Raw genomic sequence first — 12,204 nt, forward strand, 5'->3', positions numbered from 1 at the left:
ACTCTTTTGTCTCTTCCTGTTCTTTAATCAGCACTTCCTGTCCTGTCCGTATCGGATGCATCTTCTTAAGACATAGTCCCCAATATAGCGCCTACATTCACTTTTTATTGTTCACCACCTTGTTTTGCATAAGCTTTTTTTTGTTTTGTTTTTTTTGCTTTGAACCTTAGTGTGTCTATGTAATGATCTTCACACAACTGTAGTCATGTGTGAATATATGCGTTTTTTCTTTTCTGTTTGCACAGTCCAGTGCTTCATGTAAAGCAAGCGTTTGGAAGTGTGTGTGTGTGTGTGTGTGTGTGTGTGTGTGTTTTGTATGTGGTTTTGTGCACACAATGGCAGCATGTCAGACGATGCTCACGTCAAAAGTGCATCTGTGGCCTGTTGCACAGGAAGAGAAGGAGGTGCGACAGGAAGGGTAGAAAGAGAGGGAAAGAAAAAGACAGACGTTGCGTGACAGAGACACTCAAACAGAGAAAGTGTCGAATGGAGGATGAAGATGAGATCTGTGAGAAGTAGGGTAGAGACGAGCGGAGGCTAGTGAAACTGAACTCAAAAACACCTGCTGCTTCAGTCGTGTGTTGAGAGCCTCTAAATCTGAAGAACAACGAGACGAACTGAATCAACGGTGAGTATTCAGTTTCCTCACTACAGCTGGCTGTCTAAATGTCATAAGTATTGATAACAACATCTGTCTGTCTGTCTGTCTATCTATCTATCTATCTATCTATCTATCTATCTGTCTGTCTGTCTGTCTGACACACACACACATATTTAAATATACATATATATATGAGCTTATTATATTGTGTATTGAATATGTTTCACAGGTGTACGCCCATAAACATGACTTTAATGATTTGAGAGCTTTTGAGAACACAATCGTACATAAATGTAAAATAGTAATCACTAACCATAGTTATATCAGTTAATATTACTACAGTAAAATCCAGTAAAATTTCTTTTGTGTATTTTAAGGAAAATTTGTGCAAAACTCACAGCCATGAATGTTATAGGCTTTGCATTGGCAAGATAAACAGAACTATTTTGCAGCTTCATTTTCGGATTATTTTGACTCCTACACTTTACAAGTGTTGCTGGAAATGTTCAAAAAATACTTTTGCTTTTTCCTTCCACGCACCTTGTTGATTTGGTGAAGTTGCACCAGAATAACTCCACAGCAGAATATTTGTCAGGTTTCAGCTACTATTAAAAACCCAACCGTGGGAATTTTTTTTTTGTTTTCGATATATTTTTTTATTAAAATTTTACAAAGGAAGTTACGTACTAATGTGTGAAGACGTTTAGGCCAGTTTACACCTTAAGTGAAAGTGTTACACTGTACTGACACAAACACTGCTGTTCTGTTACTAATTTATCTCATACATCTTAATGAATTATGACCGTTAAAACATTTATAATGTTAACGAACGATTTCTATTTCAAATTAATGCTGTTCTTTTGAACTTTCAATTCATAAATGTGTCCGGAAAACAATAATGCATCAGTTTCCATAAAAATATGCAGTAGCACAACAGTTTTCAACATTGATAATAATCAGAAATGTTTCTTGAGCATCAAATCATATCAGAATGATTTCTGAAGGATCATGTGACACTGAAGACTGGAGTAATGATGCTGAAAATTCAGCTTTGATCACAGGAATAAACTACATTTTAAAAGATATTGAAATATTAAACAGTTATTATAAATTGAAATAATATTCCACAATATTACGGTTTCTACTGTACATTTGAAAGGTAGGGTAGGCAATTTTCGGAGAGTTTATGAGCAAGTTAGCTTTGAAATGATGAGATCCCACCCTTCCTTCAGAGCGTCTCAAAGCCACGCCTCCTTCAAAACACATGAACACGCGTACAGCATGGAGCAAATAAAAGCGCCACGTAAACTACCTCACGTCTCAAAGCACATAACATCACAATAATAATAATGAGCAAACAACTTACCTGTACCACCTGACTGCTACAGATTCATTTTGGCGTTGATAGTGTTGACATTGAAACGCATAAATTCGAGTCACGAACCGCTCCGAGTATAACGTCACAGGTTTCCATCTCTTGCAAATTACAGTAGTTACGCGGCTGCTGTTTCGGTTGCGGTGCTCGGTGACTGACGTCTGTCTAACTCTGCATAGCATGACGTGTGATGTCTGTGTACGGAGTTATGGAAATACATATGCTGACTGAATGCAATGATTGGATAAACATTACGCCTTTCCAAAGACAATACACTGTCAGAAATAGGGGTACAGTAGGAGTCCATTTCTGTCCCCCAAGTTACAATCTACACTAACGTACCCCCATAGGGCTTATTATTGGACCTCAAGGTACATATACTGTACCGTTTCTTTTAAAGGTTAAGGTACAAAATTGTACCCTTGAGGGTACAGCCCCAGTGACAAGCCATTGTACCCCTAAAGGTACAATTATGTACTTTATTTTCTGAGTGTATATATACATTTAGACCACCAAACTTAGTGATTGCTATCAGGATGTGAAGAGACTTAGCCTGGTTAAAACCAGACCATTCTCAGTAGTAACTGAGTTATGGTCTGGCAAAGCTTCATTAATAACTCATTTCCAAAGGGGCGTCACCAACGGATGTCGCTCAAATGCCTCTGGGCACAATTGGATAGACCTAAAACCAATCAGAGCGATCGTCATCGTGTAAAGCCATATGCTGCGTCCCAATTCGCCTAAGTTACACTACCCCATAAAAGTATGTACTCTTTTTGTGAAGAAAAGGTATTTACTTTTGAATGTGTAGCAAAAAAGTAGGCAAGCTTTGGGACATACTACTTCATCATCTTTATCGGACGGATCTGTCACGTAAACTGCCCTGTCAATCATCTTGTCACAGTTAAAATCCTCTATTAAATCTAATTTCATTTCCTACTGTTTCGGAAAGAAATGTAGCAGCACGTTCATCTGCCAGTGGGTCTTTCATGGAGACTGTCCTCATGTGTTTGCAATTTTAATATAATAACGCATTTAAAAGTTGCTGCGCTTCACCAACGGACGTCGCTCAAATGCCTCTGGATGCAATTGGATAGACCTAAAACCAATCAGAGCGATCGTCATCGTGTAAAGCCCGCCCCAACGTTTCTGATTGGTGCCGCGATTTCGAGGGATTAGAAATGGGCTTGAATGAGCTCTTTGCCAGACTACTTGCAGAGCAAATCTAAATTTGCCGGAAGTTGTCTGGGTTTTCCCAGGCTAGAAGAGACTTTTAACTAGCGTAACAAAAAAACATTTCTGGAACAAATCACCTACCCTGCCTTTAACAACATCAATGAACCTCTTCCATTAATTCATTCATTCAATGACAGTAGTCTCCTTAATTTCGAGGTCTGTTTTAACTTTAAATGGAAGCCACATTATCGATAGCTATGACGGATGTACTTCTCTATCACTTGCTTCTACAAATTTGCTGCCGACTCTTCTAAATCTATAGGCTACTTCGGCTCAGCCGTGAGGTTTCAGGGGTTTCTCAGCAGTTGCTGAATAACATCTGCAGAAGCAAACGCTTGACAACGTTCTGCTGACTTCGCCGTTTCTTTCTGCCGCTGTGTGTCTGTCATATGGGACTCATTATATGTGTTTGAGGAGAAGGTCGAGGTTGCAGTTTCTACCTCACCTGAACTCCTGCTTGTGCTTTTTTGAGTCTACATGCTATGCAGATTGTTTTTTTAATAGAAATATACCTTATTGTAGCATACAATTTTCATAGATTTCTTAACGCTACTGGCTTCTAACCTGTGTCTCACATGCTGTAACCATAGAAACACAATGTTTATTGATGCATGTGGGTAATGAGGTCAGGTCTTGGTTTCCACTGAACTGATATGTACTAGAATCAGTATCTTTGCATCCCTATCTCTAAAAGCTTATGCTACATGTTCTTTGTGTATGTATTTGTTTGTTCATTTACTAGTATACTAACATCACCAGAGTGTCACCATTCCACATTTCGTTAATTACAAAATGTGAGCATTACTTGTCTGTGCAAATCTCTTATCTACAATGCCGTATCCATTTGATTGTTGCGTGTTGTGTTTGTGTGTTACAGGGGAATGGATCCTACTGAATCACACTGATGGTCTGATACCCAGCACACACACACACACACACACACACACACACACACACACACACTCGGACACGCTTTCCTTTTAGCGCTCTGCTGGGATGGCTAGACATGACCATATCCCATGGGAGGAATACTGCTACCTGGATCTGAAGTCCAATGCTCAAAAACAAGAGACTAGCAAAAGGATGGAAGGTAGAGATGGAGAGCCCACAAACACATTTTAAAACTCACATCTGTGAGTGTCTGTGCATAAAAATGACAAAAATATTACATTTTAATAAAATACATCGTTTTTTGTTTATTGTATATTTGTATGTGTAAATATGTTTGTATTTAATATTTGTTTTGAATATTGTTTATACATAATGAAGTAGTATAAATGTACAATACTGACAATTTCTCTGTCATCAGCAATATCAGCCATTATTAGTGAATATTAAATACCTTAGCAGATCCATGCATGCCTGTGCATCATTTTTTTTATGCTGTAATATTTTTAGATATTTATATTTGTAAATATATTTGGGTTTCATATTTTTTATTTTAAAAAGTAGTATAGATTTTTAATACAGACCATTTCTTATTTCGTATAATCATAACAGCTATTATATTAAATATTAAAATGTGTTTTATTTTATAAGTACAATAATGTTCCATCTGTTAACATTACATTGCATAAACTAACAATGAAAAATACTTTTGAAACATTTATTAATCTTAGTTAATGTCAAATTCCAACATTTACTAATACACCTTTAAAATTAAAAGTTGTATCTATTAATATTATTTTAATGGACCTGAGGTAAAAATGAACAGTTGTATTTTTATGAACTAATGTTAAGATTTATAAATACTGTGACAAATGTATTGCTCTAATGCATTAACTAATAAAATTTACAATAAATGTACAGTGTTATCGAATAAATTTTCAGTTCTAGAAGAACATTCAGTATCTTTGCATCCCTATCTCTAAAAGCTTATGCTACATGTTCTTTGTGTATGTATTTGTTTGTTCTTCAGATCCCGGGTGGTTACGCAGACACCAGGCTTTGTTGCAAAGGTTCTTATCCACCTCCATCTTGGTAAATGTGGTCCATCACATGAGAAAAGCAGACCTGCTCAATACACAGGAGGCGGGGCTTATCCAGGAAATGGGGGCTTTGAAGGATAAAGTGCATTTATTGGTTGAGTTCCTGTCTGTCACTGATCCACATGGCGCCGCCCTTCAGACTTATCTTCAAAGTTCACACCTGACTGAGTACAACCTTATAACTGTACATGGTATGCATGACTTTATTTGTCATTTTCCAATCACTTTTCATCCCTTAGTTCCTCACTTCTCCCTCTTTCTCTCCGCAGACTCTGTGGTTCGACCGCATAAAGACGCTCTACTTCAGCGACTCAAAGAAGACGAAAAAACATTTGCGCAACTCGGCGGAAGCTCACACGGTTCCACTTTCCTCCTTATTGAGTGCGTATCTGACCTTCAGCAGCGAGAACACGACCTCGTACAGGTGTCAGTCAACAGAGGGGCGGGGCCTCTTCACGGTCGAGCACTGGGATTGGACAAGCTGATCGTGCCTTTGACGAGGGTTAGCACCGCCCCACGTGTGACGCTGACCGTGGGCGTGGCTGGCAGCGGGAAGACCCGGATGGTCCACCGTTTCGTCCAACTTTGGAGCAGCGGTCACATCTATCCAGAGCTGAGTCTTGCGATCCCCATTGCATGCTGGGAATTGAGCAGTTTTGATCGGTTATCGGTCGAGCGCTTGCTACGGTTGTTCGTTCCGCATGATAACGTGGATGTAATTATTTTTAATGAGTCCTGCAAAATATTACTAATTTTGGATGGATTGGAAGAATTTCGCCAATCGTTGGATTTCGCAGATGCTCCGCCCACTAGCGACCCTCGTCGCGAAATTCCAGTATCGGACCTCATTGCGAATATTGTACGAGGTAACCTTTTGCCATGGGCAACACTCTGGCTTTTGTCAAGGCCTGGTGTTGGAGCGAAAGTTCCCGCGGGATTGGTCGATCGTGTGACCGAAGCCCCGCCTCTTTCGCGAACGCAAATAAAGAACTATATTAATCATTGTATTACGAACACGTTAGATGTGCACTCTTTATCACAAGAGAGCTCATCGTCTCAAACGCACATACCTGAGGATGTCTCCTCTCAAGTGTGGACTTACCTGAATTCTCAGAAACCGTTGCTCATTTTGTCTTCCGTCCCCGCGGTCTGCCACATTATCGTGACTACATTATCGCGCCTTATAAAGTTGGAGTCAGATTCCACGCCCCTTCCCCGGACTCTAACAGAAGTCTACGCCCACTACTGTTGGCCACACCTCTCTGGATCAGACCCGGCCAGTGGCGGCATCAGGAAGTCGCTGAGCTCTCTGGGACGTCTTGCGTTTTATAGCCTTTTACGGCGACGGCATACATTCAGCGAGAACGAATTGCGAACTTACGGTGTTGACGTACCTCCTCAGGTTGGGACTCTCGGCCATCGCATCCTCCAGCGCAAGCAAAGCTGGTCGTCCGAATGCGTGGTGTGGCAGTTCACGCACACGTCTGTGCAGGAATTCCTGGGAGCTCTTTTTTACTACGTTTCCTCAAGGCGTGGGATGTTTGATCTGTTCTCCGAAAGTAGTGTCTCCTGGCCCCGCATTGGCTTCCACAGTCACTACCGTGCAGCGCTGCAGAAAACCAACCAATCGGATGCCGCAGCGCAAGGCAACCTCGACCTCTTCATGCGCTTCTTGTCAGGGCTGATGTCTCCGGCGGTCACCGCTTTGCTAGGTGGTCCTCTGGGCGTTTCCCGCGAGGAGCAGGTGACCCAGCGCACCACGGCGACAAATTTGCTTCAGAATACGGTGACGGGGACAGGAGGCGACGCCGTAAGTATGCGCAGTGTCACAATGGTCACGTGTCTGGCGGAGCTGCAACAAGGGGAGTGGCTACGGTCAGTGGAGGAGGATCTCATTAACTGCGGCCTGCGGGGAAAACTGAAGGGCGGAGTTTGCTCTGTGCTAGCTTACTTGTTGCAAGTATCAGATGCATGTACAGAAGAAACACAACTGTCTAATTGCCTAGACTCCTCCTCCCTAAAGAGGCTCCTCCCACAGCTGCTGTACTGCAGTAATCTGAGGTAAAACGTGCATGTAAATACACATTTACCTCAGTGCTATCATAGCACTGAGTGCTATGGGTGATATCAGCTAAATTGGGCCACTTTTTGGTAAATCGTTTGGGACAATAATACAATACCATATATGCCTTTTCCATGTGTTTTTATGATTAATAATGACTGTTTTTGATAGTTTTGTGTTGAAATTATATAATAAAATATAATTATTTAGGCCCTACAGTTCTTGAAACATCAGCTGTGCCAACTTTTTTTGCATGAGCAGTTTCAGGTAAAATGGGCCAGTCAAACTGCAAAGGGAAATAGTAATTTATCATCAATTTTAATTTTAAAACACAATTGCTTATACAGCCACATAACATTTAAACTGCATTAAACAAACATATTCATATGTGCCATTAAAAAATGGCATTTTCAATAGTGGCAGACTGGCAGCCTTTGCCCAAGCCCTGCTGAACACCGCAAAGAACTCCATCCTTGACAGCTTCTGCCCAGCCATCATCCTCGTCCACTTCCTCCCTTCCTGATCCCCGGGCACACACACACACACACACACTCAAACACATGTGTATGTGTGTTTGTGAGTGACACAGATGATGGCCCATTTTAGCTGAAACAATGTGGCCCATTTGACCTCAGTGGGTTAAGGTAAATTGGGCCACCAAGAAAAACATCACTTTTTCAAAAAATATGTTCATATACCAAACTAACAACATTATTTCTGATTGATGCCATCAAGACAGATATTATGCATAGTTTTTGTATGTGCATGTTTTTTTGTTTTTTTAATAGATGTATCATCCTTATAATAGTTGATTTGGTATGCCAGGCTACTTACCATGCAGCTTTCTGGTGCAGTCTTGATTTGAATTATTGCCCCGCCCACCGTAGCAACCATAAACCAATCAAATCACCTGTTACTTGTCAAGCACAGTTATGACAACAGTTTGAAATCCTTTGCAGTCATTGGCTCTAAATTCCAGAGGGGCTGGGACCCCCAAACCTTAAATGGCCCATTTTACCTGATGGCCCGTTTTACCTGATATCACCATATTCTTAGATGTTTGCAAAGAAAAGGCCCTTATAGGGTTAATTTACCCAAAACTGAAATTTCTGTCATTAATTACTCACCCTCATGTCGTTCCAAACCCGTAAGATTTTCGTTCATCTTCGGAACACAAATGAAGATATTTTTGATGAAATCTGAGAGTTTTCCACCATAGACAGCTACGCAACTGACACTTAATAAAATAAGGCCCAGAACGATTGGAAAGATATCATAAAAGTAATCCATGTGACTACAGTGGTTTAACCTCGATTTTATGAAGCGACGCGAGTGCTTTGTTTGCACGAAAAAGAAAATATTGACCTGCAATCCAGTAGGGGGAGCACCACGACGCACGTGTATTGTGTTGACTCAAGACCGGAAGTGAACGCGCTTTGGATAATATTATTAATATTATTATAAAACAATTTGAGGGTGAGTAATTAATGACAGAATTTTTGTGTGTGGAATAAACAAAACAAAAAAATATATTGTGTATGCTTTGTATTACAGAATGGAAAACAATGAATTTAAGGAAGGTGCCATGGAGCTGTTGGGAAGTCTGTTGAGTGCCAAAGAGTGTCATATTCAGATGCTCAGGTACCAGTTATTTTAGGATTACTGATGTACTATTAATACTTTGAAATTGTTTATTTTATTTTATTTTAGTCAACGAGTAATTTTGTTGTGTGAAATTTTTATTAGATTTGTCTTTTAACCCTAGTGGAAAAAAACCTATATCAAAATGTATATGATTTATTTCATACTAAGTATACTACAAATCCATTACCACTTACTGACATATCGCTTGAGACATAATTAAACTTTCTTTGGATAACTTCTTTATTGCACAATGCACATTTCTTAATATGAAGCCTAAAATGTGTTTTAATATCACTATTAGTAAGGATAGTATATAATCTATAAATGCAAGATTTTTAAAGTGTGCCTAAAGTATACTTGCAATAATTCCATTTTAGCACAATCAAATATACATAAGTGCATTAAGTACAAAATTAATTGTTAGTATACAAAAAGTACAATTGCAGGGTATTTATATTAAGTATATACTGTATTTGTAGTATACTTAGCTTATTTATGTTAACATTCTTTTCTTCAAGTAACAAAAATATTTTTTTTAATGTTTTTTTAATATAGATTTAATAACCCTGTAAGGTACACATAAACTTATTGACTTGTTTAACTCTCTATCTCTCTCTCTTCTAGTCTGGCTGACAACTCAATCAGCAGTAAAGGAATTAATCCACTCAGTCGGGCTCTACTCGTCAACCGAACCCTCACGACCCTGGAGTCAGTGACTTTATTAACAAAATTATTCATTTATTTTGTATTTGTATATTGTATTTTTGTGCATTATATTGTATTTTCAATACTATATTTTAACTTGGTCACTGAAGAATATAATGCAAACGAATGTGATATGTCCTTTCCTTTGCCCTTGATCCTTATAAACTGAATCCACAAGGGAAATTGAGGATGTTAAATAAAATAGTTCTTGTTTCTTCTCTTAGCCTCCGAGGCAACAACATCAGCGCCAAGGGAGCAAAGACCTTGAGCGAGGCACTAAAAATGAATCAGGTCCTCGTGTCAGTCAAGTAAGTTCTAATAAACCATTATAGAATTGTGACAGCTGTAATTTATAACATAATATAATATAATTAGTGCTGTCAAGTAAATATGATGCATATCTAACATAAAAGTTGTGTGTGTGTGTTTGTTGGTATACAGTATAAATACAGACATATATTTACAAAATTTTTATGTTAGATGCGATTAATTGACTTGACAGCACTAAATATAATATAATAGCCTATAATATAATTAAATGTAATGTAATATCATATTTAATGCTACATTTCTAATTTCATAAATTATATTAATAAAATAACAAATGAGGTCCTGATGTCAGTCAATTGCATTCTGATTAGCCATAACAAAATTTTTTAGAATATTAATAATATATTTAATTAATTTATATATTTTTTTATTAAATAAAACAATTTAAATTGAAAAATGTTATTTAAAAAATAAAATAAATATTATTTAATAAATTAAAGTAATAAAAAACAACTTTAATGTGTAAATTGAAGTCCTAAAGTATTTAATATGTGTGTTTGTGTGTTGATTGGTGTAGTTTGCAGAGTAATCACATAGAGGATGACGGTGCTCGTGCGCTGGCGGACGTTCTTCAGTCAAACCGAAAGCTCACCACACTGAAGTGAGTCTGTGTTTCAGTGTGTGTGTGTGTGGGTGCGTGTGTGTGCTTTAATAGAGCATCATGCAAATGCAAATCTTCATGCATTGCAGTCTTCAGAAGAATGGCATTGGAGCAGAGGGGATGAAAAAAATCGCAGACGCCCTCACAAAGAATCAGACTCTACAGGATCTCAAGTAAGATTCTCAGGTGTCTGCTTAAAGTCTGATTGAGTGATTAACGGAGAGATGAAACTCTGTATTGAGAATAATTGTGTGTGTGTTTCTACAGTGTGTCCGGCAATCATCTGGGTGACTTGGGAACAGTGGCTCTGGCTCAGGCGCTTATGGTCAACCACGTTCTCCACACGCTCAGGTAAAACACACTCAGTTAGCGAGTTCATTTGAAACCGTCCAGTACAGAAGCAGCTCTGAATGAGTGTGTGTCTCTCTGGTTTAGTCTTCAGAGTAACTCTGTGAGTGACAGAGGCATCCGAGCGCTCTCACACGCTCTTCAGTCAAACCGAGGACTCAGCTGTCTGAAGTATGTCAATACATGGCCATTTCAAACACCACGGTATTATACTATTATACATTTATGTTCTGGCTAAGAAATAATGCTGTTTTTGTGTATATTTTTGGTGGCAGTCTAAGGGAGAATTCAATAGGAGTTTCTGGTGCCAAAGACATCGCCAAAGCCTTAAAAGTCAACACGTGTCTTAGAGAACTCGAGTAAGTACACACAGACACATGATTTATATATATATTGTATATTTACACATTTATTATATTATAAATATTTTAGATTTGTATAATATAGATATTTTTATATTATAAGTTATTATAATTAACACACACATATTTATAATAAAATATATTTTTTAATAAAAATCAAATATTACAAATATTTCATATAAGTAAAAGTAAATAAAAAATAAATAAAAAATAATGTTTAATAATAATTATTACATAATACTAAATATTTCATAGTCGTTCATAATTATAATTAGCTTTATAAATGTGTATAGTTTATATACAGTAATAATTTTGGATTTTGAAGAGATTTTTGTCACATTATCTAACTTGTGAGAGTTTTCCCCCCAAATTAGAGTTTAGAAAAATAAATGTGTTTGAAAAATAAATGTGTGTGCCGACCATTTATCAAATGATTACCTTAAAGGAATAGTTCACCTAAAAAAAATTATTCTGTCATAATTTATTCACCCTCAAGTTATTCCAAACCTGCATGAATTTCTTTCTTCAGTTGAACACAAAAGAAGAATATTGGGAACCAAACAGTTGATGGACCTCATATCTGTAATCATACTGTTTGGTTACCAATATTCTTCTTTTGTGTTCAGAAGAAGAAATAATTCAAATGTTTGGTAATTTTCTATTGAGCTGTTGTTAACCGCACAACTCACTTCTTCATAATGCAACACTTTTCATTGAGCTGAACGTATTACAGATCATTTATCTGTGTTTTATCTGTGTTTGTGTTGAAGTCTGACCGCTAATCTTCTTCATGATGAGGGTGTGACAGCCATCGCTGAAGCCATGAGGGTCAACAGAGCGATCACATCCTTACAGTGAGTTAACTCAACTGAGTTTAAGACAATAGACACGAGCTAAAGAGAACCTTAAAGATGTGTGACTGGCAGTCAGGAAATGATATCATCTACTGAAG

At 38.0% G+C, this 12,204-nt stretch overlaps 1 protein-coding gene across 5 annotated transcripts in view; it reads left to right on the forward strand.

The window, feature by feature from the left end:
* The first annotated feature begins 173 nt into the window (after positions 1-173).
* Positions 174-12,204, forward strand: part of nlrc3 (NLR family, CARD domain containing 3) — a 15,335-nt gene continuing 3,304 nt past the window's right edge. For 4 of the 5 annotated variants that reach the window (XM_082183942.1, XM_082183943.1, XM_082183944.1 and 1 more), the window contains exons 1-13: positions 174-628; positions 4,090-4,302; positions 5,131-5,391; positions 5,470-7,261; positions 8,817-8,903; positions 9,531-9,614; positions 9,836-9,919; positions 10,459-10,542; positions 10,632-10,715; positions 10,810-10,893; positions 10,978-11,061; positions 11,166-11,249; positions 12,023-12,106. In XM_082183942.1, coding sequence (XP_082040068.1) covers positions 4,209-4,302; positions 5,131-5,391; positions 5,470-7,261; positions 8,817-8,903; positions 9,531-9,614; positions 9,836-9,919; positions 10,459-10,542; positions 10,632-10,715; positions 10,810-10,893; positions 10,978-11,061; positions 11,166-11,249; positions 12,023-12,106 — 2,906 coding nt within the window. In that variant the 5' untranslated portion in view covers positions 174-628; positions 4,090-4,208. The remainder of the gene's footprint in view (positions 629-4,089; positions 4,303-5,130; positions 5,392-5,469; positions 7,262-8,816; positions 8,904-9,530; positions 9,615-9,835; positions 9,920-10,458; positions 10,543-10,631; positions 10,716-10,809; positions 10,894-10,977; positions 11,062-11,165; positions 11,250-12,022; positions 12,107-12,204) is intronic. The other variant, XM_082183941.1, reaches the window with a different exon arrangement.

The sequence above is a fragment of the Leuciscus leuciscus genome (assembly GCF_965113295.1).
Source record: "Leuciscus leuciscus genome assembly, chromosome: 11".
Taxonomy (NCBI): domain Eukaryota; kingdom Metazoa; phylum Chordata; class Actinopteri; order Cypriniformes; family Leuciscidae; genus Leuciscus; species Leuciscus leuciscus.